The sequence below is a fragment of the Sinohyriopsis cumingii genome, chromosome 1 (assembly GCF_028554795.1).
Source record: "Sinohyriopsis cumingii isolate HCF-2022 chromosome 1, ASM2855479v2, whole genome shotgun sequence".
Lineage (NCBI taxonomy): Eukaryota > Metazoa > Mollusca > Bivalvia > Unionida > Unionidae > Sinohyriopsis > Sinohyriopsis cumingii.
Window position 1 is genome coordinate 158484580 of NC_142961.1, and position 27408 is coordinate 158511987.

The following is a 27408-nucleotide window of genomic DNA, read 5'->3' on the forward strand; positions in this document are numbered from 1 at the left end:
TCATTGGGCGAAACAAGAAAGGTTTGCGTATTAATGAAGTTTTATCTTCTATCCCTGTGTTTACTAAAACAGAACAGAAAATTTATGCGAGAAAATGCTGCAATTGCAATATTTGTGATTTAATGCAGCTACTAGCCAGACGACCAAATTCTCATCATTAATCACACATTTTAGTTGATCATGTTCCTCAACCCACCTATGCACTAGGTTTACACATCAGGTTTGACTTCTGACATTGTAGGACTACCCACCCCTGTGGACTAACCGGGGCGGGTGGGTGGGTAATACATATCATCTTGACTCTTTATCAGAGTTCACTATTAGTCCTACAATGTAGCACGTCGATCCTGTTAATGAAGCACTTACGTGATTCAAATAGATAATAAATTATGACTTTGATTGTAAAACATGGTAAGACCAGAAATTGGTATGAAAAATGATGACTGCAAAAATTGTTCCCTACAATAAAGCAGTGCATAAATTAATCAGAATAATAGAGGAGTTTCCTGCACTTGTAGATGTCATTAACAAAAATGTCATACATTTGTCAAGCCAGAGAACAGGGAAAAAGTAAACACTAACTTATTTGAAAAACTAGTATTACATATGGTTGAGTGGCAGTATGTTATAAAGGCTTTTGGACTATTACTGAAAAATAGTTTCTCACAAATGTGATCTAATGAGAGAAACTTATGTGATCATGTTATGAAACTAAGAATTTGCAGATATGTGATAAAATAATGAACTTGCCCATTTTCATTTTCCTTCTATCCTCTTGAAAGTTACAGACTTGCTCTATTATTCCATGGACTCTATGAAATAGGCTCAGGAATCCTGTGTTCCATGAATGAAGAGTCCATAACTCTTCTGATTATTATGACATTCAGAAAAGAGCCCTGCTCATTCCATACCTGACCTATGATCTCTGGCTGCTACTCTCATCCACTTGTCCATTACTTGATACATTACTCCAACAAAAAAGGAGGTGGACCCACCACTCACCACATAGACAGGCTAGAAGGTATCAGCTATTCACCTAGGAGAACAGTTAGTTGGGTTAGTCCCATCACACAAACACACTTCACTTTCATGACTGGCTTTAGGATAACAGCAACCCTATTTAAATGTCTTCCTATCTGGAGAGAGATGCTTCCTCCAGCTTTTGAGTTCATTCTCTTGATCCCTGACCCCGTGGACTCTGAAGCATCACAAATGGGGCATATTATTTGGGCATGCCTCCTTTGAAAACCAAGGAGGTCCTGGTGCATTCTAGTGATTATTTCCTTTCATGCTGATCTCTCTTTATGTTATGTCAATGGCACACTCTGCAGGTGGAGTTTCTGAACCTCCACATAGATACTGCCTTGGAGATGTCTAACGTCTTGCTGAACAACTGCAAGTACCTTTTAAGGTTTGCACTGCTTCAGGTGGAGATACTATTCAAAGGCCTCATCTCACAGGATTGGGGGACCAGTAATGCTAGTCCTTGGCAGTGGTTATGGGTCTGTCAAAACAGGTCAAGAAAAATGTGCACCCTAAGCTGTCCTATGGGACCTTCCCCTGCATTCTCAGCAGTCTCCCAAGCAGTCTTTGTTTAAAGCTCCTCCCATTTGTCATTTGCTAGCCGAGTAAGTTGGAGAGGCCACGTGAGAAAGTTGTAAGGCTTTACAACAGTAACAACGTTTGTTAATTTTGAGGGCCTTGTGAAAGATTAGTATTTTATACTACCGTAACAGAGTTAACTTCATTAGATACAGTATTTATCATTGTTATATTTATAAGGGAATCAGAGTTTTTATGCATGTGTTATTAATGTTAGCCACATTGAGATTTTCTTTCACTTCCTCATAGACCTTCGACCTAAGCTATCTTTTGACCTCAGCAGCTTATTAATTGAGATATTGTTTGAAGTGTAAACATTTGTTCTTTAGTCAATTTGTTCAAGCTGTCAGAAAAAAAAAAGTCATTCCTGTCCTTCAGAGTCATATGTCAATTGGTTGTAAAAGTAATATTTTGTAATGCTGCACAAAACAAAGTAACACCACTATTGTTTTTGTGGGGTGGTTAGGTTATTTTTAAATATTTTTTTTTTGTAATTGTCAGTGGGAATTGAATTTATAGGATGAATTATAGTGAGCAGGAATTTGTGTGGAACTTAATTTTTGGAAAGAACAAAATATACTTTTATTTTATGATTTTGATGGATAGAACACTAAACTGAATATTTTGAAATAATAATAATAATAATAATAATAATCTGGTACAAGGTGTTTGTTTAAAAAAACAAATTTGAAAGTCAGTTTGTATACTGAGGTCACCTGCTAGAAAACCCTAGTTGGCTTTTCCCATGAGTGGCTGCTGCTGTTTATATATATATATATATATATATATATATATATATATGCCTTCTTGTTTTTCAGGTTTTATTTCCTGTTTTGTCATAATGGAGCCAAATATAGAACCGGTCATTTACTCACCACTAACCAAATTCACTTTGGGTTGGTTTAATTATCAGTCAACAAAATGTGCTGGTTATGAGTTGGATTTCTATGACTGTGCTATGCGAGTAAGCAAAACCAATGCCAAGGAAATTTGCTGGAAGCAGTACCATGATCTGATAGAATGTGCTAAAGGATGGAAACAGGTATTTTAGCTTGACTTTCATCTTTTGTAGTAGCTACATTTTGACTTGAGACGTACATTATTAAGAGGACTAATATTAGATCGGGGTTTTAGGAATGTACAGTAATAGAGCCAGCAGGACATCATTTCCTAAGAATTCTTGATCCATCAGCTCTAAGAAAATTAGTTTTAGACACAGGCTTATGGCTAGTGACTTAAAAAAATTCAAGCCCAGACTGAAATTCCACATGTCCAGACTCCAATTTCCATGTGCCCAAAAGTTCCCCTTTTTCAGTATTATGTCACTCATCGTTGCAGTTGCTAGAATTCAAATATAAATTCAGTAGGGTGTTTGAAGGTAATGCAAGTGGCTATAGCAGAGGTGGGCAAACTACGGCCCATGGGCCGCATGCAGCCCGCCAAGGGCTTTCATGCGGCCCACTAAGGGTTTTCATGTGGCCTAGGAACAAGTCATCATTCGCACTGACTCAGTTTATGTTACTCTTTTTATCAAATAAATGTGCTTCTTTTGAAGTTTAAGTTTTCAAATATTAACAACATATTAACACTGAAAATTAATTATGATGTTATTTACAAAAACCTTTTGTTTTTTGCTATTTCAAATATTAATTATTTTACTTAATGAACTATGCGAACCGCATCAAGGTGTAAATTTGTGTATGCGGCACTTGCACTGGAAAGTTTGCTCACCTCTGGTCTATACTGTTCATCACTATACTCACTAGAGACTGGATTGTCCTGGTGTTAAAATTTCTCTGCTGGATTCTCTGAGCCAATCATGGTCCAAACTCTAAGTTGATGTATGTCAGTATGTTAATGCAGTATGTGCAACAAATTAATAGCCTCTCTCCCACCTTTTATCTTTTGCTGGCCTGTTTCACAAAACAAATCTGTGAACCAGTTTTTGTTTGACATAGCTTGTACTGTTGATAGATAATTGCTTCCTTAATCAGCTATAAAATATGAATCCCACTTGAACAATATTCTGACAATTGAAATGATCAAACTTGGCATGTTATATATGCAGTTAGATCGGAATTCAAAGAAACATTGTCACTGTTCACAATCTTGTCAAAAATCAATAATACATATGGTTTAAACATTTTCATTCAGAGCAATGAAACATAATAAGTTTTGTTCTGCTACATACATCTAGCATCGCTTTGATATACCTATATTGGGTTGTACCATGTTCTGAAAGTACATGCCATTGCAAATTAGCACAATGGACTCACCTACAGCAGTCTTCAAACAACACCTCACTAGCTATTGTCAGCCAGTTAAATAATATATAAAATGGTGGTTTACACCTGACCTCTTCGCCTTTTAATTACTGCCCAAAGGATAGTATAAAATAGTTTTATATCAACTCCAGTCATGACTGTTTACTGTTGCTATGTGCTATATGTAATGGGCATATACTAATGGTGTTTTTTTCTTCTTCATTTTTCGAAGATTACTGAAAATTGTTTTCTCAAAAAATGACCATGTCAGTGGGTTTAGGAGTACAAAATTGTCCTTTTTGTCTTGACATGCCACATTACAATTGGATTAAAATCAGACCACCGCTTCATGTAGGACAGTGGCGATCTGACTTTAATCAGATTGCACTGTTATGGCAGCATGTCAATGTATTTAAAATACATTTCCACTTTTCTTTGGGGCCTCGAGTGGTGTAAAGCGCTCACCATTCCGGATCACTGCCATCTCACCTCTGTCTGCGTGGGTTCAAGTCCAAGGCTCGGCTAGTGTGGGTACATGGGAAAGCCTGTCAGTAGCTTCTCGTTTGTCAGTGGTTCATCCCTGGGTTTTCCAGGGTTCTTCCTCCACCAGTTATACTGGCTGCCATGTATAGCCTCTCTTGTGCTGAAAAATGGCGTTAAACCCTAGAACAACAACAACAAATCCACTTTTCTTCAGAGAGATCAAAGTTTTCTCTTACAAATTTGGTTATTTGTTTGATAAGCCTGATGGGCACCTCTTTTAGAATGCAGGATGGGCTCAATCTGAAGTTAGAGGGGCCTGTGGGTGTCTGGCTATCACATTTTTTGAGCACTGATTAAAGAGCAGATATTATATTTCCAATTAGTGCCTTTTTTTTTTTACCTCACAGGCAAAAGACATAGATGATTCAAATAATATCTAATGGTATTGAATTATACTGTGAGTGCAGTTATAGCCATATTTGTATCCTTCACATATTATTCTCTACCATGAATAGTATAAAACAGGTATACTGGTAGTACAAGTTTATAATTCTAATTTTTATGAATTGACTGTGTTTTCTTCAGTTTGATTGGATGTATTTGGTCATGTGATGCTGATCTGAAATTTTTCACACATCGGTAAATGCTGTGGACTGTTTTTGGATCCCTGTTTTTAGGTCATTTTATATTAAGTTTTGTCAATGTGTTAAACCATATAAATAACAGCCTGCCCCACCCCACCCCATGACTTCTGATCAAAATTGACAATCCACAGATTAAAATCACCCATTAGAAGTTAAAACAATGTAATTGCACAGACATTCCTGCACTCCAATACTCACCCTGTTTGCCAAAGAAGGCAATATGCCAGGCTTCACAAGCCGGTCTTCAGAAATTATTGCATTTCCCCTTGGTAACATTTTCCAGCGGTTGTTATTAAAGGTCAGGGTCTTATGACGAGCAAGGGATTTCACAAAAAATGGACATAAATTTGCTTTTGAAAGATCGAAATGCGCAGAAAGCAAGAACAAATGCTATAACAACACATTCTGTATGCCAGGTTAAAAACTGGAATAGCCTGATTTAAACTGCATTAACCTTTTTTCTAAATTAAAAATTTGATCATGACTAGCTCCTTAGATGGCATGTTCTACATAAAAGATAACTAACTCCTTAGACACCTGGCATGACATGCTCTGACACTCTACCCAGTACTACTACATAAAAGATAACTAGCTCCATAGACAGCTGGCATGACATGCTCTGACACTCTACCCAGTACTACTACATAAAAGATAACTAGCTCCGTAGACAGCTGGCATGACATGCTCTGACACTCTACCCAGTACTACTACATAAAAGATAACTAGCTCCGTAGACAGCTGGCATGACATGCTCTGACACTCTACCCTGTACTACTATATAAAAGATAACTAGCTCCGTAGACAGCTGGCATGACATGCTCTGACACTCTACCCAGTACTACTGCATAAAAGATAACTAGCTCCGTAGAGAGCTGGCATGACATGCTCTGACACTCTACCCTGTACTACTACATAAAAGATAACTAGCTCCATAGACAGCTGGCATGACATGCTCTGACACTCTACCCTGTATACTACTACATAAAAGTCGACCAGTCAAAGATGGAACTAGGTATTCTCTCACAGTGAAGAGGCTAATGAAAGAAAACATCCAGCTACCCAAACGTGAACACTTTGTTAATGAAGTCTGCTGATATGATGACAAAAAGAAAGTGATTTGGAATTATAAAGATTAAATGATCATGCTTGTTATTTATTATTTATTGATGTGTAAATTGTTAAATAATCACTCACAAAGTTAACATAAACTGATAAAAACCATGATTATTTAAATCATACAGTGTACTATCTTATTTGGTTTTCAAGAGAATGAAATGGATCCAAATAACATGCATCAGCCTATTTTTCACTTGACACTGGTCATAACTTTGATGTGTCCTAATTGTCCCTATTTTTCACTTGACACTGGTCATAACTTTGATGTGTCCTAATTGTCCCTATTTTTCACTTGACAATGGTCATAACTTTGATGTGTCCTAATTGTCCCTATTTTTCACTTTACACTGGTCATAACTTTGAAGTGTCCTAATTGTCCCTTTTCCCATCATGACTTAATGAGTGGTCAAGTTGTACGGAAAACTTTAGTTGAAAGTCATCTTAGTACTAGTTTGGTTTCTGCAGCAGCAATTGGTAATATATTATTTTCAGTATAACCACAGAACTAGAGAGGAAAGTGGCATGCATTTGCAAGTAAGGAAAAGTTATCAGGGTCATATGATAATGCAGATATTTTTCGTGCATATATCAACATTGATTTAATCCAAATGTGGCCACAGAATAAAATTAAAAAGTTATTATATGCATCTACTAACTAACAATACCACAAGGTTTGGTGTCTCTTTTTCAAGTAGTGCAGAATAAATTGCCTGGAATTAAATATGTACAGTCACATTAATGATAGTGTCTGATAGATATTGTGCTTGGAGTCGATGATCTCTCAGAATGCAAGATCTTGGTTACCATATCTTTAATCTGTTGGGAAAATTCGTGCTACTGTGTGAATAATTACTTGTTCAACTTATTTTTTTTAAAAAACTGTTTAATAAGGAGAACTAATAATTAATGACTTGCTCAAGGAAGAAAGGGAAATCTTTAAGTTAATATTTTCATGTTAATTTGCTGTCTCTTCATGATTTAAAAAACTTAACATTCAAGATCATACTTGGCTCAGAATGATGGCATTCGATTGGCTGATTTCAAATCACTGACCATTGAGAAATAAAAATTTTGAGTTTTAAGGGTGAGAATTTTTTGTGTAAGCTTGGGACTTAGATCATTTCCTGTAGCTATATCATTTCCTGTAGCTCTCACATTTAAATTTTTTCTTAAGTGATAGATATGTTACAAAAGAAACAAGTGTATGAATGCACACATACATATTCACATTTTTCTCAAGTTTCCCTGATCTTCACGTCTTACAGAAAATGGTTAGCTTCCCAGCAAAGAAATATCTCTGTGGAAACAAGATAGACTGTATGCAAACCATAGGATTATATAAAAAAAAATTACTTACTCTCTCATGGATGCCCCAGGGGTGGGAGTAGGACTGACAGTATTTTCAAAAAACCATTGTGAAGCATTGACCTGATCCTATGATTTTGGCTATCCTACCACCACCACACCAATTTCCTGCAAATGCACATGGTCTGATACATTTGAGGAATTGGAATTTATATACCAGCAATATATTTTATCTTTTTTATTTAAACTATAGATTGATATCACTGAATTCGGAGCATGCAACTTTCACTCATAATTTTTCTTATTGAATTTGTGATGAGATTCAGTACATGGTATTAATGTGTAATAAGAACAGCACCTATAATCGTGCTGTAAAATTACATATCATGAATGACCTGTCATTTGCAAAATTCCTGCATTAGTAGTTTAAAGATGTCAAGTTCTGCAGTAAAATCCTTCCATAGATTGCTGTTGTGGTCTTTAAGTGGGTGTTTATTGTGGTTAACAAATTTTAAGAAAATTTGTTGCACAGTCCACAACAGTATAAATTATCATTCATAATCAACCAACATTTTGAAATTATGAGTTTAGAAGCACAGTGACATGTACATGTACAAGTGAATTTGACAAGACTTTGTATTTAGTTGAATGCTAATTAAAAAGTTGTGATGGCACTCTGACATTAATTTTGTAGTCAAATGTCTTGACAGCATGTGTTAGCTGTACAAACTTGTGACCATGATGACACAAGTGTGAATGGGTATTTATCATTTTACCCAGTTTGTGGATATATTTTAAGAGTTTCTTAAATGATTCCACTTAAATAACTTCCTTTTTGCAGTGGCCTTCTCCCCAAATATTCATTTTAGATTTATACAGACTTAGTGTTTTGATACACTTGTATTTTGACCCACATTTAATGACATTCTAGCCATGACATCGGGCTTAAAGTCAAAGGCCATGACATCAGGCTTAAAGTCAAAGGCCATGACATCAGGCTTAAAGTCAAAGGCCATGACAGAGAATTTTGCATTGCACTTACTGTCATCGTGTGAACATGTTACCTCTGACATTTAAGAAAATATTTTTGTTACCAAAAGTTACAGTTCCTCAAAAATATCGGAGACACTATCAGTATTCAGCCCATGTTTTACCTAGAATCTTTTGAGCAAGGGACACTGTCACCCTATCCAACAGCTTTGGAGGAAACACAGAATTTGAAAGAAACAAATGATTGTTTTCATTGTATGCACAGGTGTGAAAAATTGGGGGATATACTGCCAAAAATACCAGCAATCCTATACTCGGGATGCAGAACTGCTCAGCAGTTAAAAGGAATGAAAGGACAGAAGTGTTTGCATTATGTATGCTGATAATTCTTGTCACCCATTTGAGCATCAACTTCAGTGGACTTTTGTATGTAAACATGACAGCCCTAGTTTCTAATTTTATCGGCAGACAAGGTGCATCAGACAGTTACAGAATTAGTTGTAGAGAGATCATTGTGGTTCTGTATACATGTTGTTGAAAGTGCTAATAGAATTTTATCTTTCAAACTTTCAGTTAAAGCGATATGAAGAAATGAATAAAGAGCGTAAAAAGCAAGGCAGACCATATATGCCAGCACCACCTGCTGATGTTATTCCACCTTCCAACCCTTATTGATGATCTTGTGACCAACTTCTAGAAGTTCAAATTGGATTTGCAGTTGCTTGTTGGGGAAATTCTTTAAAATGGCCAGGATAAAGAAAGACATTTTTTTATGAAATTAAAATATAAATAGTTGGTTAATAAAACGACAATGAATAAAGTTCATCTTTGTTGTCTTTCTAACTTTAACTTTGGGAAACCATGATATCACTCATTCATGTGACAGCATGAACAATGGTGAAAAGGTTTTGTCAAAGCTGGTTTTTATTGCCATAGGTTTGAAACTAAGGGAGGCATAGCTATCACACATTGACTGTAGAATCTGGAAGCATTGCTTATTCATTTGTATCTACCCTTCCTCTTGCCCCAAGGCAAGGTCATGGTCATTTTAAGACCTGGTAAAGTTTTCATTTATGATCACAAATTCCAGATTCTGGTGTAGCTATCATACTTGGACTACATAATGAGGAAGCACCACTTTTCTTATCCATTCCTTCCCACGCATAAAGTCAAGATCATTTCAAATTCTAGGTTTGAGTTTTTGTTGAATGATTTTGAACTTTTTAGTTTTGTTTTTAAAAGGGGTAGCCATCATACTTGTACTGAAGATAGAAACCTTATATATCCATGCTCTACTGTCCTTTTTTTGACCCTATGTCAGGGTCTTTTAATAACTTTAAACAAGCTTTGGTTGAAGTTTTCCGCATATTTTTAAGTCCCAGATCCTAAGAGGGAAATTTGTTATGCGTGGATGTTTGGACCATAGATCATGATGATCTGCTGTTTAAAATATGTAACCCCTACACTCCTTTGGTCCTTCAGACAAGTTCATGGTCTTTTGAAAAGGAAAATATACGCATCAAGCAGATGATCAGGTGAGACGTGTAGTTCCTTAGAGTATTCATATAATTATTGTATTGTTAGGACTGTATCAAACATGGGTAATCCATCATAATCCACCTATTTCTCTTCAGTTTAGGGGCTAGCTATTATCTCCCCATAAAGGTTTTCATTAGATACGTTCCTACATTAAATCCAGTTGTTTTAATTCACCTGCATTAGTTTAGGCAACTTCTGTTACTCTAGCAGAAGCAATGTTGGAAATAATGGCCAAGTTTTTTAGTTTGTTTAGTATGCTCACAAGTGGACTGCAAAATCAAGGAGCACTGCCCTTTCATATCCACTCACCCCTACCCATCCTGTGACTCGTAGTCATGGTCGTGATCACTTGAAAACCTTGGCTAAAGTTTTAGGTTCAAGATTTTGTATTGTGGTAATTTCATATTTGACATCAAGAATTGTTTTGCCCCCACTCCCAACGACTCGAGCAGGGTAAAGATTGTTAACACACACACACAAAAATCAACAACAAAATCTGTCAGTAAAGAGGTGAGACATTTATTACTTCTGGAACTTTTTATTAACTTGCTGGGCCACAATGTGAACTTACGATTTGCTCCAAACTTAGCACGCCCAGTCCATCCATCATCCATCTGTTAATATATTCTTTTCAACTACCCTTCAACCAGCCCTCCCACCATCACTTAAAACCAATTCTAAAGGATGCATTCTGACCTCGCGACCTTTTAAACTGAGCAGGTAATGCAGATCAATAGTCCACTATTATATGTCTATCATTAGTAAAAATTAAACAACCAATAAATGATATCTCGTCAAAAACTACCGCACAAATTACAACCAAAGTTTACACTGAGCATCCTGATGTCAGATAGTACCTAATGTCATAATGTACCAATCAAATACAGTAGAACTCGTCTTGAAAGACCACCCCTCCTGCCAAAAAATAATGGTCCATCAAGACAAGTGGTCTCATGACAGGTCATAACACTTTATAACCATTAAATCTGTGCATGGAGAACCTGGTCTCTCAAGACAGGTGTTCTTTCATAGCACTGGTCTCACAAAACAGGTTTTACTTTATACTACTGGAAGTTGTGCAAAAACTAGCATTCATAATGATCCTTTATGGGTGTATACAGTCGCATCTTTTATTGCTGAACACTTATCTTGGATCAATAATTGTCAAACAATTTACAGCAACAAAAAGCATTATGCATCCATTTATTTGTATTTGGGCCATAGAGTGCATAGTCTTCCTGCACAATTTTATTTTGGGTATTATTATAATTTTAGCTTCCTTGCACTAAATTATATATTTATTTTAAGATCAGTTTCTCAAAATCGAAATAAACAACAACACAAAAATGCTGATAAATTTGTGCAACTAGTTTTGCATTTGCCATATGCTTCTTCAGTCACAAATGGTTTTAAAGAAATGGAAAATATGCATTATCATAACAATATAATATGTGCAATTGAATCAGAAAGATACAGGAGTCCTTAATGACAATGAATCGGTGAAGTCACAGTGCAGTTTAACATTTTTAATTAATCCTCATGTATACCAAATTTATAAATTCTTGCATTAAAATTCTTTATAATTTTAAATCATGCTTTTAATATTAAGGCCTTTTGGGAACCCAGTAATAAAATTTGTACAGATTCATACATCATACATTTCATTCAGCACATGTGGTGACCTACTTTTCATTCTCCAGTGATCATGCATCTCTTTTACATTCGGGTCACTTTCTATAACTGTTACACTTATTTGTAGTCATAAAACATTGACATGAAACATTTCCACACTCGTGTGTTCATTAGTACTTTCAAGACTGGACTATTGTAACTCAATTCTGTCTGGTTCATCACAATATCTACTCCAGAAACTTCAAAACACAGCTGCTCGGATCATACTTAGAGTACCACGATCAGAGCACACCTCCCCGCTGCTCTGTACCCTACACTGGCTATCCATTCGATCCAGAATCAAACACAAAATTTGTTCTCTGTGCTATGTTTCACTCTTGTCCATCATACCTATCTGACCTCACCCATGTGTACACACCAGCAAGATACTTATGCTCCTCTTCTGACAATCGTATACTCATTATTCCCACTATGAAAACAAAGTCTTACGGACAGTGTTCTTTTGCATACCAGGGCCCAACAACGTGGAATGAATTGCCCACTGAATTTAGACACAAAGACACAGTGATCCCATTCAAGAGTGCTCTCAAAACTCACTTATTTTGACTGCAAGAACAAACTTAAAGACCTAATAATGTTTCCTATCTTTCTCAGCATGTTCTTTATGTTTTCTAATTTCATGGTGTTTGTTTTTGTAATCATATCATTATATGTCTTTTATCTTATAGATGTTGTCTAATGTTGTAAAACGTTTAGAGCTTCTAAAGATTAGGCGCTATACAAAGTCCTCATTTTTATTATTATTATTATTATTATTATTATATTCATTATCTGCTAATTCTAAAATTTTGCTGAATGTGAAATTTATTTTTGTTAAGAATGGAACTCCAGGTTAATATCCACATACACTTTAAGAACAAAACTTAATTAAAACCTAGACAACAAGCTATGTTTAAACCAAAATATTTATTTTCATAGATTTATTTGCGTTTTTCAACAATCAGTACATATATAAAATAATCAAATAAATTCATAGATTGCACAAACAAAAATTATATCTTATGCATATATGTAACAATGATACTTTCATCATGCATTTAGAAAACAAAACAAAATACATTAAATCCATAAATACAAGTTCAGTAATAATAACAATAGAAAACTGCAGTCATGGTTATGTAACATAGAACACTTTTATTCCATCAGGATTTTTAAAAAAAATACTTTGAAGAGCTTGAATAATATAACCTTTCAAAATTTAATTCCACTGTCAAAATAAATGTCAATTAGAAGAAAATAAATGTAAATCATCTGTACAATATTCTGAGTATCAAAAAGTACTTGCTCTCATTAAGGGCTATTCCAGTAAAATATACATGGGATCCAGGCAAGGCACTTTTAGTGTAAAATAGTCGCCCATAAATTCAATTTCAAATTGTGTATTGTTTTCATATGCACTCCTTGGTCAATCCGAGTACCCTGGCATATATTTTTTTTAAAAGTACCTTGTCTGGGTACCATGCATCTTTAAATTGAATAGCACTAATGTAATTTTCCAAGTGATGCTGTAAATAACCACAAATGGTTAAAAAATGTATTTTGAAAAATCCTAAAAATGAGCTAAATATATCAAAATTCGCATTGGCAGGTGTAGCAAATGCATCTCATCCTATATTTAGGTCACCTGGCAATTAAGGTCAATTGAGCTTATAGTATGACTGTGTCCGTTGTTTGTTATGCACCTGTCAACAATTGGTTTTTGCCACTTCGGAATCCATATTTCTGATATGATTTCAAAAAAACTTGGAATATCGGTATTTATCGTCAAAATCTCAGATGAGTGAGGCCCATGCATATTAACTGGGTGATCTTGTACTTGATTGACTAACCATGTGACTATTCTGGAGGCCATATTTGTGGTCTCATTTGGATAAAACTGGGAAGATAAGTTTATATCAGATGAGTTTGATAAAGAACAAGATCTTTGTATAATTTCGTACCTGATTGGCTACCACTTTGGAAGCCATATTTCTAATCTGATTTTGATCCAACTTGCAAAATGGGTTTATATCAACAAGATCGTGGATGCATTTAGAAATGAGCACAATCCACACATATTCTGATCCAATTTTGATCAGATTAAAAAATTAATTTATATCCTCGATGTCTGAGTTGTTTGCAAACAGCAACACCTATAGCTACAAATCATTACTCAAACATGGCATGATTAAAATAGAATATCCTTGACTTTAACAGTTTCAAGGGAAATGCAAATGCATTACTACAAACAATTGATATATCTAGCTAATATTTTGATCTTCATTTAGAATACTGATCCCAAACCTAAAAAAATAAAGCCCATTTGCGTGAACAACCTCATTATATTCAAGAAACAACTTGGAGTGCACTCTGAGAAAACAATAGCTTGAAATGTGCTGATTTTAGTAGTGCTATAAACTACCTCTGAATAAAAAAATAAATTGAAATGTGTCTGTTTGAAAAGTGCTTTATAGGTATAACGGTACCAATTGCGCAAGTCCAGGTGGGCGGAGCTTAAGGTGTATGGAACATTGTATTCAGAATTAAAGAACAACACTAGCTGTGATTGGTGCATTATGTAAGAGTTGTACTTTCGGTTTGGCTTAAAAAAATGTTGAGCCTCTTGGCAACATGTGAGTTTGTGTTAATTTCTATCTAGATCATATTTTGTATTTTTTATGATTTTTTTAAAATATGGTACACATGGCTGAAAATGTGCTTGTTGTGACTAGATAACTCTTACCCCTGTCTAGTTCCAGTAGAGTTATCTCTCTTAAATGCAATGGAGTACCTGGTTATGTCATTGTCAAATTGACAATCTAGCATTGTTCTATATGGCAGTGTGTGACATGCATGCCCAAGTAGGACAGAAAGTATATTTATTTCACAGAACATTAGCATTGAGGTATATGGAAAAACAATTGGTACCGTGATACCTAAAGGAAAGAATAGCCTCACAGTGTATCCATAGAAACGCATACATGTGGGCGGCATTTATGAACTATACTAGTTTGATGTAGGAAAACAAATGTGTGCTGAACAGTTTTGGTCAAATATTGAAAGTTCTTTAAGAATAAAATGTATGAAATCTTCAGAAAATAGCACAAGTTGGCTTTGGATGGGGACTTTTGATAACTATAGCTATGATAGATATAGACTTGTGTTACCTGATGCCTTTATGTATGTGCTGTTACCTCCTAGATTGGAATGCATGCAACAAAATAAGTTATGGAAACATAATATAGTTGATTTTGGCCAAATATTGGCCATTTTACCTGCAAAAGATGAAAAATCATGTGTACAAAAACAGCTTTCTTGTTCTTGTAAGGCATGCCATAAACCAGGATAGAGAACACTCCAAGTACACTTGTAGAGAGATCACTTGTACCATGTGGGATGTTCTGGCATGAGTAATTTTTAGGTAATTTATTAAGGATATGGTATTCCTTCACACTTTGATTTGAATTGTCCTGCTCTAATTGTCCATTTTTTTTTACACTTTCCTGCTTTGAAATTGTTCATGTAGTTAGTTCAGTTCTCTTGCATTCCCTTTTGTTGAAGTAGCAGTGAATACCAACAAACAAGAACAGTTTCCTTAAGTCATCATTTCCCATTGGCACTTGTATAAGCCCAATTATAATCTACTATTGACTTTCAATTAATCCTATTTCTTTCTGTCAAGCTGCTCTTGTGGAATTTCCATGTTTGGTCCAACATTACAGAATGATAACCATTTTAGTCACACAGTGCGTATTCATTCCATTCAAATCCACACTGTTCTTGAAACTTTGCATCCCATCGCAAGAATCCAAATTGGCATGAGATGATATCTGCATGGTTATGGAAGGCTGCACTCTACATGCCGGCATTGTAGAAAATATGAACTATGTGATATGAAAGAGCTGCGTCATCTTAGAAATTAAAATTACATGACTCTTGAGGTCTCCACTAAATATAGGAGTCTAAATGTTAGGTTCTCACTTTATCAGTAATGTATTTTGAGATAATTTAATTGCAATGAAGTTAATACAGGTTGTTGATGAACTCATCTATATTACATGGATACTGTATTAGAGGTTACCACACCTTATGTATATCATTCAGTTATCTCCCTTACACCAGTCATAACATTTCAAGGAAATAAAATCTCACATTTTCAGTGACTGGTTATGAAAATAAAGAGAAGATTTGTGAAGTATTATATTAGCCCTCAATCTTGATGCAAATGTAAGTAGAAGCAATTTAATAATTTCTCACAGTAAAGTTTACAAGTTTAAAAACTGATAAGGTATGTTCTGCTTGGATCTGAGATAAGTTTCTCTCTATCTTATGCCAATTATTATTAAATTCTTATGTAGAAGAAATATACTTTATATGTATCTATATTATCTAAATTATTCACCCTTTTATATTAGATGGAAATGAACACAACTTCACTTGAAATTTGGGTACCTGTAAGGGATGTTATAGCACAGTTGCCTTTGGGCTGTCCTTGGACCTGTTGGGCCCTGCCCCATATATTTGTCCAAGGTAAGGTCATCAAACTTTCACTTCTCATTTCTCGCATTGCTGATTTTGCCTCCTTTAATTCCTTTATCATAAGCTACCTCTCCCTTTTAGATAAACACTTTCCTCCTGTTTTTAACTCCATTTGATGTGCTAAACTTAGTGTTTATATTTGGCATTTTTCTGTATTTTATTCCCCTAATTTCACCCCCTAATCCAACATAACCACTTATAAGCTGTGATTTACTATATTTGGTGACTAATTGGCTTATTGAAACAATTTTATTCACATTACAAAGGAGGAAAGCTTACTATTTGTGTTACAAAGAGGATGGGTAGGTGGACCTTTGTGTGAGGACTGGTGGTTAGTGACCTCTTGTATCTGCAGATAGTGTAAAGTGGTCAAAGCTTATACTTTATAATAAGATTGGGTCATGTCCACCGGTCCCTGATGTTAAGTTCTGCACCTACCAAACAAATATAAATTCCTTTCTTTTAGGTGAATTGTACATTTTGAAGTAGGACAGGTACATACTATTTGGTACATTGACCTTTGACCTAGTTATTACATAATATGACATAATGTGATTTATCCCATATCACCTATGTGAAGTTCAATAAGTGCTGATATGAATAAGATACAACTCATAGTTGAAAGAATTCATTTTATTTCAAAAGATGATTTTGATGGTGAAGCAAAAGTATGAAAACAATAGTTCAAACAGCTCAATGACATTTCTATACACATTCATATAAGACATAGGCTAGTACCTCATCAAATTGTTTTTCACAAGTGAGACTAAGTATATTTGTTACTTATACAGTCCCGAACTATTTCACAGATTATTGGAAAAATTAAGGTTTGCTATAGGTATAACGGTACCAATTGCGCAAGTCCAGGTGGGCGGAGCTTAAGGTGTATGGAACATTGTATTCAGAATTAAAGAACAACACTAGCTGTGATTGGTGCATTATGTAAGAGTTGTACTTTCGGTTTGGCTTAAAAAAATGTTGAGCCTCTTGGCAACATGTGAGTTTGTGTTAATTTCTATCTAGATCATATTTTGTATTTTTTATGATTTTTTTAAAATATGGTACACATGGCTGAAAATGTGCTTGTTGTGACTAGATAACTCTTACCCCTGTCTAGTTCCAGTAGAGTTATCTCTCTTAAATGCAATGGAGTACCTGGTTATGTCATTGTCAAATTGACAATCTAGCATTGTTCTATATGGCAGTGTGTGACATGCATGCCCAAGTAGGACAGAAAGTATATTTATTTCACAGAACATTAGCATTGAGGTATATATAAAAACAATTGGTACCGTGATACCATAAACTACCTTGAACTATAAACTACCTCTGAATAAAAAATAAGCCTGAAATTGCCCATTTTAGCAGTACAAGTGCAAAAATGAGCAACATCTCTGGCAAATTGCATGTATACATGAAAAATGGACCAAGAAGTGCAACTAAAAATCGTTCAAGCAGAACCATATGCACATGTTCACCGGATTTCAGTAATGGTTTCATGCAATTCATTAAAAGCTGTGGGACAAGTTTCATCCACAATAATGATCGTTTTGGATATATATATATATATATATATATATATATATATATATATATATATATATAAAAGGAACATTACTTAAGTTACCCATTGAATTAACAATGTAATTACTATGCATAATTTATAGACGAAAAACGTGCTTTATATATAGTGGTATGTATAATGTACTTGTATAACGCATGTCTTTCAGTGTTTTAGCAAATGAATGTTGTTACCTGCATTGTTTATTGGGACATTCTGTCTCATGATAAGGATAGGATAAAGAGATTCTGTATGTACTGTGCATAGGGTATTTTGTGCATATTTTACATTGTTAGTAATGAAAGTATGATTAAATTACCTAGTATCATGTATAATTTAGACAGGACATTGTCAATTCATTCCACAATTCCAATGTTTTCCTGTACACTCACTGCCAATACATACTAATTTGCCATGTGCACTCTTGGTAAGCAAGTGCTATGCAATCTGATTGGCTATTGGTCCCATGACCTTTTTCTATAAAAAGCACCATCTATGTGTAATAGAGAGTTTCACTGTAATCTTGTCCAGTGTTCAGAAGAGACATAAGTAAAGAACTGGGTGACATTGTACTCATTTCATCTATTTTATAATATCTCATGTTAGATAACCATAGTCAAAGTTGCACTGGTTAGTACCTTATGAAATCTGATATGCATTCTTTGAATTGCAGCAAACTTTAAAGTTGGATGCATTGAGCATTAAAATTTTATTGCATTTAAGTGAGAAAAGTCTTTGTGAAGGGTCACTTCGACCTTTCTTCATTTATCTCCCCCCCCCCATGTCAGAGTAAACTTTAAAGGGACAGCATTCCAACTCAGTGAAATTGACCGGGTATCTTAACATGGTCCTTAGAAAGTAAACATTTGAGCTATCAACTCTAACCTCTTGGTAGGAACCTATGTCCACTTATCATTTTTTTTTCAATAGGAAATTTCATGCACTGTCGTTAACAGATTCTGAGCTGTCTAAACCTGATGAAAGTAATGATTTCTTTGGGAAAAATTAGGGACCACTGCCTACAATTGGGCAGAATAAATTAGGGTGTACACTTTAGAGCAATCAGACTTTAAAGTGACGACCTTAGTTTAAAATCTTTAGTCTGAAAATTTCCTAAAAGAGGAAACTTAAGAGCTTTCCTCGTGAAACAAGAAAGGGACCAGGTGGTCTTCTTATAAAAAGAAAGACAGGTTTTAGTGCTAGGATGCACAAGTTCTGAAAGAGAACTGCAATAAGGTACACAAATTTAGTTTCACGTAATATTCTATTATTTGATTGTTTGTTCTATTCAAATGTGGTTGCTATGACTAGATTTCCATATTATGCATCATTTATTCAATTTTATGGAAATGTGTTGATGCTAGAATTGTTATGCAAATTACCTTTTAATTTTACAGTTATTAGTTCATTGGTAGAATTGACTGCATGCGATCCAAATGTTCGTATGTGTAGGATTTCATAGGGTTATATGAAATAACTTCCTTTGTTTGTTAGGACGATACAGATATCATGAATTAACGATACTTACCTAATTATATCTGATTTTGTAATGTTTGGATAATCTTATAGGTTAAGGATTGCTGTGAATTACATTTTGTGAATTTCATGCAATAGTAATCAAAAATGAAGTAGCATATGTAAAATAATACAGTAATATTCGACAGACGCTCATGTGGTAATATAAGACTTGCCGCTGGAAGCGAGGTCAATGTCCTACTGTACTAAGTCAGAATTTACGCAGTGTGTGGATAGCAACATGCTCTGAATATCGTAAGTGAATTGTATGTACCTCTATAGAGTGGGGTATACAGAATTATGGGGTAATTTTGTCCTTTAAGAACAGCTTTCTGAGAGAAAGACGAGACAGTCTGAAGACAGAAGTCCAGGGAAAGAAAGAAGGACGAGATCAGAAGAAAAGGACCAGGAAGTCCATGAAGGGGCAAAGCATAGAGCTTTGGAAGGATGAAGTAGGAGACGTTGATAAACAGTCAAAGGGAAGGAAGGTGATACAATCAATTGTGGACATTGCGTTCTTTTCACCTCTCGTTATGATGATGAAATAAATCCGATTTAGACACACCTGTTAAATTCTATTTATATAATCTAACTTGAATTGGAATTGCTGTTATTAATTTGTTCTGATTAAATTTGCTATTTTCTTGTCAAAAGGGGGCTCATATTGCTTATTTCTCCCCAGTATTCTCGCTCAGTTTTCTGTCGAAATTCCATTCTTCTTTCACTCCCACTGGGCTATAATATCGAGGGAGGTCATCCTCTAGATAACGCCAGCCAAATTCAGTTAACCACCCCTCTTACTAAGAGGGCAACATTACAATGACATAAGACTTAAATTATAAATGGGATAAATCAGTTCAAATGTATTCTTCAATCCAATCAGAGAGAAGTGGAGAAGGTGCAATTACCTTTGAAACTACACTGCACCTTCCACAACAGAAGTCAATCACCTTTGTCTCCCATTTATGTCTGGTTTGCACAAGTCTGTTGTTAAATCTTAAATGGTTATGTGTATTTAATTGTATTGACATTCAGTAATTACATATTCAACTGTTCTTATATTTAAGGTAATTTACAAATAAATACTTTCAATATTTATTCTATACAGACTTGTATTATTCTTTCTAATCAAAAACTACACCGGAGAACCCAAAAATCTTGTAGCCTGGATTAGGGGATATATATATATATATATATATATATATATATATATATATATATATATATATATATATACACGCACACACACACACAAAAAGGGGCACAACTCTGGAAAGACACATTTGAACATGAAGATAGGGGATATATATATATATATATACACGCACACGCACACACACACAAAAAGGGGCACAACTCTGGAAAGACACATTTGAAAATGAAGACAGAAGAATATGCACATAATTGCCTGATGTCAAAAGAGTTGACTGGGTTTCAGGAAGTTCATCAAAATGTGTGGGATTTGTCAAGACCACAACGCTTGAGGTAATTCATCAAAATGTATGGGACTAGTCTTGCACCCAAGAATTGATGTCTGTGATTAAAATTATTCTTTTTCCCCAATGATCCACAGATTCACCATAATACCAATTTTGTTGATCCTGCCTATATTTCACTGTACCATGTACTTTTATATTTTAGTCATTTCCATTCTTTTTCTTTAGATTTGTATGTGCTTTCTTGCTCTTTTGATCATAGTTATGATCACCCTTGCTCTTGCAGTCTGATTTCTAATGTTTGGGTCCTGCCTGTGCACCTTAGAAAAATTGCTACATCTTTCCAGTTGTCAGATCACAATATAGTCAATGTTTGATAACAACAATGATTTACAAATCTGTTATTTGGTCTAATTCTTCAGTTTTCACTGAATGAACAAACATCACCTTTTTACAGTGATTAATTTATGGCACTAGCCTAATACCCATTATCATTTTATATCACCAGTATTGAAACTACCCGGTAGTGCATTGGTACAGTGTACCAGACTGGTTTGGAATGAAATTAATGCATTGGTACAGAGCACCAGGCTGGTTTGGAATGAAATTAATGCATTGGTACAGAGCACCAGACTGGTTTGGAATGAAATTAATGCATTGGTACAGAGCACCAGGCTGGTTTGGAATGAAATTAATGCATTGGTACAGAGCACCAGGCTGGTTTGGAATGAAATTAATGCATTGGTACAGAGCACCAGGCTAGTCTGGAATGAAATTAATGCATTGGTACAGAGCACCAGGCTAGTCTGGAATGAAATTAATGCATTGGTCAAGAACAACAGGCTAGTCTGGAATGAAATTAATGCATTGGTACAGAGCACCAGACTAGTCTGGAATGAAATTAATGCATTGGTACAGAGCACCAGGCTAGTTTGGAATGAAATTAATGCATTGGTACAGAGCACCAGGCTAGTCTGGAATGAAATTAATGCATTGGTACAGAGCACCAGGCTGGTTTGGAATGAAATAATGCATTGGTACAGAGCACCAGGCTGGTTTGGAATGAAATAATGCATTGGTACAGAGCACCAGGCTGGTTTGGAATGAAATAATGCATTGGTACAGAGCACCAGGCTGGTTTGGAATGAAATAATGCATTGGTACAGAGCACCAGGCTGGTTTGGAATGAAATTAATGCATTGGTACAGAGCACCAGGCTAGTCTGGAATGAAATTAATGCATTGGTACAGAACACCAGACTGGTTTGGAATGAAATAATGCATTGGTACAGAGCACCAGGCTGGTTTGGAATGAAATTAATGCATTGGTACAGAACACCAGACTGGTTTGGAATGAAATAATGCATTGGTACAGAGCACCAGGCTAGTCTGGAATGAAATAATGCATTGGTCAAGAACACTAGGCTAGTTTGGAATGAAATTAATGCATTGGTACAGAGCACCAGGCTAGTCTGGAATGAAATAATGCATTGGTCAAGAACAACAGGCTAGTTTGGAATGAAATTAATGCATTGGTACAGAGCACCAGACTGGTTTGGAATGAAATTAATGTATTGGTACAGAGCGCCAGACTGGTTTGGAATGAAATTAATGCATTGGTACAGAGCACCAGGCTGGTTTGGAATGAAATAATGCATTGGTCAAGAACAACAGGCTAGTCTGGAATGAAATTAATGCATCGGTACAGAGCACCAGACTGGTTTGGAATGAAATGAATGCATTGGTACAGAGTACCAGACTGGTTTGGAATGAAATTAATGCATTGGTACAGAGCACCAGGCTGGATTGGAATGAAATAATGCATTGGTCAAGAACACTAGGCTAGTTTGGAATGAAATTAATGCATTGGTACAGAGCACCAGACTGGTTTGGAATGAAATAATGCATTGGTAAAGAACACCAGGCTAGTTTGGAATGAAATTAATGCATTGGTCCAGTGTACCAGACTAGTTCAGAATGAAATTAATGCCTTGGTCCAGAGCACCAGGCTGATATAGGCTAGCATTAAATTTTAGTCATGATTACAGAATACATATAGGCAAAGCATTCATTTCTAGCCCTGTGTATAGAATACACATAGGCTAGCATTAATTTTAAGCCATGAGTATAGAATACATATAGGCCAGCATTAATTTCAAACCCTGATTACAGAATAGATATGGGCCAGCATTAATTTCTAGCAATGATTATATTACAGCATAGATATAGGCCAGCATTAATTTCTAGCAAAGATTATATTACAGCATAGATATAGGCCAGCATTAATTTCTAGCACTGATTATATTACAGAATAGATATAGGCCAGCATTAATTTCTAGCAATGATTATAATACAGCATAGATATAGGCCAGCATTAATTTCTAGCAATGATTATATTACAGAATAGATATAGGCCAGCATTAATTTCTAGCAATGATTATAATACAGCATAGATATAGGCCAGCATTAATTTCTAGCAATGGTTATATTATAGAATAGATATAGGCCAGCATTAATTTCTAGCAATGATTATATTACATAATAGATATAGGCCAGTATTAATTTCTAGCACTGATTATATTACAGAACAGATATATGATAGCTTTAATTTCCTACACTGATTATATTATGGAATAGATATAGGCCAGCATTATTATATTAAAGAATAGATATAGGCCAGCATTAATTTCTAGCATTGATTATAGAATACATATAGTACACACATTTAAAACCTAATGTCTGCAAAGATTCAAAACTACAAGAAAAGATGCAGGTTAAAGTTGCACCACAATAATTCCAGCAGTATCTTACATGGTGGACCGGTAAACCTAACACTATATGTGTACCTGTCTCATTCATGGTGGGTTCATGGAAAATGTACAGAAACATAAAAAACAACATTCTGTACAGGCAGATCAGCTAGAAATAGTTCTGGCTCAGTGGCATGCAAGACACTACAAATGCTCCATTCTCTTCACCAAAGACTTTGGTGATGACTTCATTGCAATACAGTCCTCAATAATGTTCCACCATCTAGCACGCCTGGCATCCTCAGCTAAATAAACATCTCCAATAAACCAGGGATCTCTCCGAGGCTGGAACTTGGTAATCAAGGATTTGAGGTAGTCTATATCTGGCAGATTTTTATCAGAATCTGACATACTCTCTTCTTCCTCACCGGAGCTGCTGTCATGTGGAGTAGAACCCATTGGTCCCCAATTTAGGGAATGATCTATAGGCATTGTGCTGTCCTGCTCGTATACACGCATACAGGTCCAGATCTCCCACATTAGGACTCCTAGGCTGTATAGGTCATGGATGTTCTGGTACCGTACTGGTGTACTTGCCAGCAATTCAGGACATATGCAGCAGTATTTGGAGATGTTGAATTGTTTTGACATCATATCTCGCTTAATGTCCACTTTTACATCTGCGCTGATGTTGGTGATCACTACCTTTCCACACGTGTTAACCTGCAATCATCAAATGAATGTGGTCTCTAAAATATTTTGTTACTGGCATGACATTTAATCAAAATAATTGAAGATTAATCAGATTATGATTTTCTATGAACAAATTTAAATTAGCAACGTTTTACTTTTTTTCAACAGTTTGGCTCTTTCAGTACATGTAAATTATGTGAATAACTACTTCCAGAAAAAATAACTTTCCACTGTTTAGTATTAAACATGCAAAATCTGGCAGGTGACAAATGTACCAATAAACTTTTAGAACTCCTGGGAGGCAAAGTGTAAACATAATGAATAATTTCGACTGAGTACTGAAACAGACAATTGCTAATGGATGATGGATGCAGGCCCATCAAACACTGTTCTGGTCCTTAAGCTGTACTGAATAAAGCTATAAATCAAGAACAAAAAAATATTTTTTTTAGTACTTCAAGGCAGAGCTTCTATCATCTTTGCTGGCCATGGTTCTGATAGTTAACTCTTATCTACACCTTGGTCGATCAGTCAGATATTTAAGTGGTTTGTCCTAGCAAAATCTATTGGATTTCAGGAGTTGCCTTCCTTACCATGTAATGCCAACTAACCAACTGTGTATAGCAGCAGTGCATTGTACATTGGCCGAAAATGATAGCGGTAATTGACTTCAAAAGGATACTTTGCAAGTTTAGCATCGAAAGTAAGACTATGAACTAGAGAGAAACCATTAAAGGCATATTTGGGTGAAAAAATGTATTTATACAAATGAAAAACTGATTATTTGTGAGTCTATTCCAGTTGTGTGCTCCACTTGTCTCGATCATGTAGGAACAGTGCTTAAATTTGAACATGATTTTTTATATGCCACCTAATCCAATGAAATACACCTGAAGCAAAGAAATATCTGATTGACCCATAAAGGAGTAGATAGGGTTAATATATTGGAACCATGGCTAGTGAAGATAAGGTGCTATAACATGCTGATAAAAAGCAGAATTCTTGAAATAATTTATTTAAAATCCATGTTCTTCAACTCTGCTTCAAAAGTTATTATCAACCCCTGGAAGCCGAATTTTTCCATCTGGATTTAAAATTACTGTCTTTATTTACATGGGCATCCTACATGAACAAGAAGGCCAGGGCCTGCATGTTCAGCCCAAAATAAAAGTGTTGCTGTAAATCATGTGACCTTGACCCCAAGGTCAAAAGGTTTAGTGAATGTGTCACAGAATGAATTGTAGCTTAATAATGATTCATCCAAAGTATGAACAAATTCCATGAAGGCGTTAAGATATATAAGCAAATGAAAAATAACACAAGCAATGAAAAAACGAACGAAAACCTTAGTGCAAATTTGGCTATGACTGTGACCTTGATCTCAGGACTAAAAACATGATAGTGCATGTCAATGAATAAATTATCTTAGCATCATATATGACTCATTGTAAGCAAGTATGAAGAAAATGCACCAACAGGTTCAGGAAATATAAGCCAATAAAAAAGTTTAATGCTAATTTACTGTGATTGTGACTTTGACCTCAGAGTCAAAGGAACAAGCAAGTATTATCACATAATTATATATATTAACTTCATAATGATTCATCCCCACGTATGAAGAAATTCCTTCAAGAGGTTTATAAAATATAAGCAACTGAAAAAACTGTAATCATAACCTTAATGCTAAGTTTCCATTGCTGTGACTTTGTGCTCAATGTTGTAGGGGTTTGTGCTCATGCATAGAATGATTTGTCTGTTTCCTATTGCACTGGTTTTAAAATTAGGGTCGGAAGGTGGGTCTTTTTTAATAAACATTATATATTATAATAGTATTATAAAGTACTAAGCACTTCGGGGCCCCAAGTGGCTGAGTGGTCTAAAGCGCTCTCCATTACGGATCACTCCCATCTCACCTCTGTCTGCGAGGGTTCGAGTCTAGGATTCAGCCAATGTGGGTATGTGAGAAAGCTTGCCAGTAGCTTTTCGTGGGTCGGTGGTTCTTCCCAGGGTTTTCCCGGGTTCTTCCTCCACCATTAATACTGGCCACCATACATAGCCTATCGTGTGCTGAAAAATGGCGTTAAACCCAACAACAACAACAACTAAGCACTTAAAGTACTGGGCTAAACTGGATTTTCTATGACAGAGCCCTTGACCCCAAGGTAAAATTGTGTGCAAGAATGAAAACCTTAACTCGTAATAAAACTGTTGATGCCACCGATAACAGACTAATATGTATCACTTTCCACTAACATGGGTTGACAAAATTAACCAAGAGGACATTTTTCTTATAGTTGCAGCGGGGGGGGGGGGGGGGGGATAGTGCTCAAAGCTAGTTATCTGCAGAGACTTGTATAGAATAAATGCCGTAAGAATGTTACACTTATTCCAGCAATTGTGTACATCACTTTTTTTTATGGGAGAAAAATGTCTTTGAGAGGTTCGAATCCATGCAAGACACAACTGTTTCATTCAGGTAATGATCAATCTGAATGTCAATGTGGATAGGTTGAATTTATTAATCATAAACATCTTCATATTTTGCAGAAAATGTTGAAACATGTTTAATTTTGCTCAAGGCCACATCTGTTGCCAAGTAGTGGCATGCATTCACAACGTTTCTGTCATAATTAAGACTGATTGTGCCAGTCCAATAAGCAGAATGCTTGTTAATCTTGGAACAGGTATGTATCAGATTACTGACCAATGAATCTCAGTGACCTGGATTTTTCATTCAAGGTATGTAGTCTTGAACTAACTTCCTGACAGTGTGCAGAAACCTTATTTTCTTTTAGACTTAACATGACTTGGACTAGCTTACCCTGAATATAAACAATGACACCAAAGAATCTAAAGGTTTCTTTATTACCCTAAGTGCCATCCACACAGATCAGAAATGGAACTAACTTTAGTTTTTCTGCAAAATATAGTTCTTTTGTGGTGGGTGGGTGGTAAAACTAATTTATCAATTTAATACTTTCCTGTTGCTATTATATAGCTTGTACTTTTCTAGGAGGAAAATACCCCTAACTGGATGATGAAAATTTGTCCTCCCATTATGATGACCCAGAAGCTTCCAGAACACTGGCTCACCCCTGCTGGAGAACCCAACATATATTGGGTATGTGTTCTGGGCACCCGTCATTTATTTTGAGAGAGCAACCTAACTTAGAGGGACATCAAAGTGGGTGGGGTGGAGGGAATCTGGCAACAGCAGCAGCTAAGTATTACATTATTAAAATTGGTTTTACGCCCCCCCCAAAAAAAAAAATACATTTTAATATCAGTAATAGCTGGTGCT

At 35.5% G+C, this 27408-nt stretch overlaps 2 protein-coding genes and 1 long non-coding RNA gene across 4 annotated transcripts in view; 2 read left to right on the plus strand and 1 right to left on the minus strand.

Moving 5' to 3' along the window:
* Positions 1–903: 903 nt before the first annotated feature.
* Positions 904–9224, plus strand: LOC149808222 (uncharacterized). Its single transcript, XM_089975096.1, has 3 exons — positions 904–1021; positions 2421–2644; positions 8978–9224. Exons 1-3 carry the CDS (start codon positions 919–921, stop codon positions 9077–9079), a joined length of 429 nt encoding a protein of 142 aa, XP_089831222.1. The 5' UTR covers positions 904–918; the 3' UTR covers positions 9080–9224.
* Positions 9225–15647: 6423 nt separating this feature from the next.
* LOC149808223 (uncharacterized) lies at positions 15648–19882 on the plus strand. The gene is made up of 2 exons (XR_016424280.1): positions 15648–16144; positions 19553–19882. It is a non-coding gene; the product is annotated as an uncharacterized LOC149808223 (long non-coding RNA).
* A 585-nt stretch (positions 19883–20467) lies between these two features.
* The window catches only part of LOC149808224 (uncharacterized), an 80578-nt gene continuing 73637 nt past the window's right edge, over positions 20468–27408 (minus strand). For both annotated transcript variants that reach the window (XM_089975109.1, XM_089975118.1), the window contains one exon: positions 20468–24137. In XM_089975109.1, the coding sequence (XP_089831235.1) occupies positions 23619–24137 (519 nt within the window). In that variant the 3' untranslated portion in view covers positions 20468–23618. The remainder of the gene's footprint in view (positions 24138–27408) is intronic.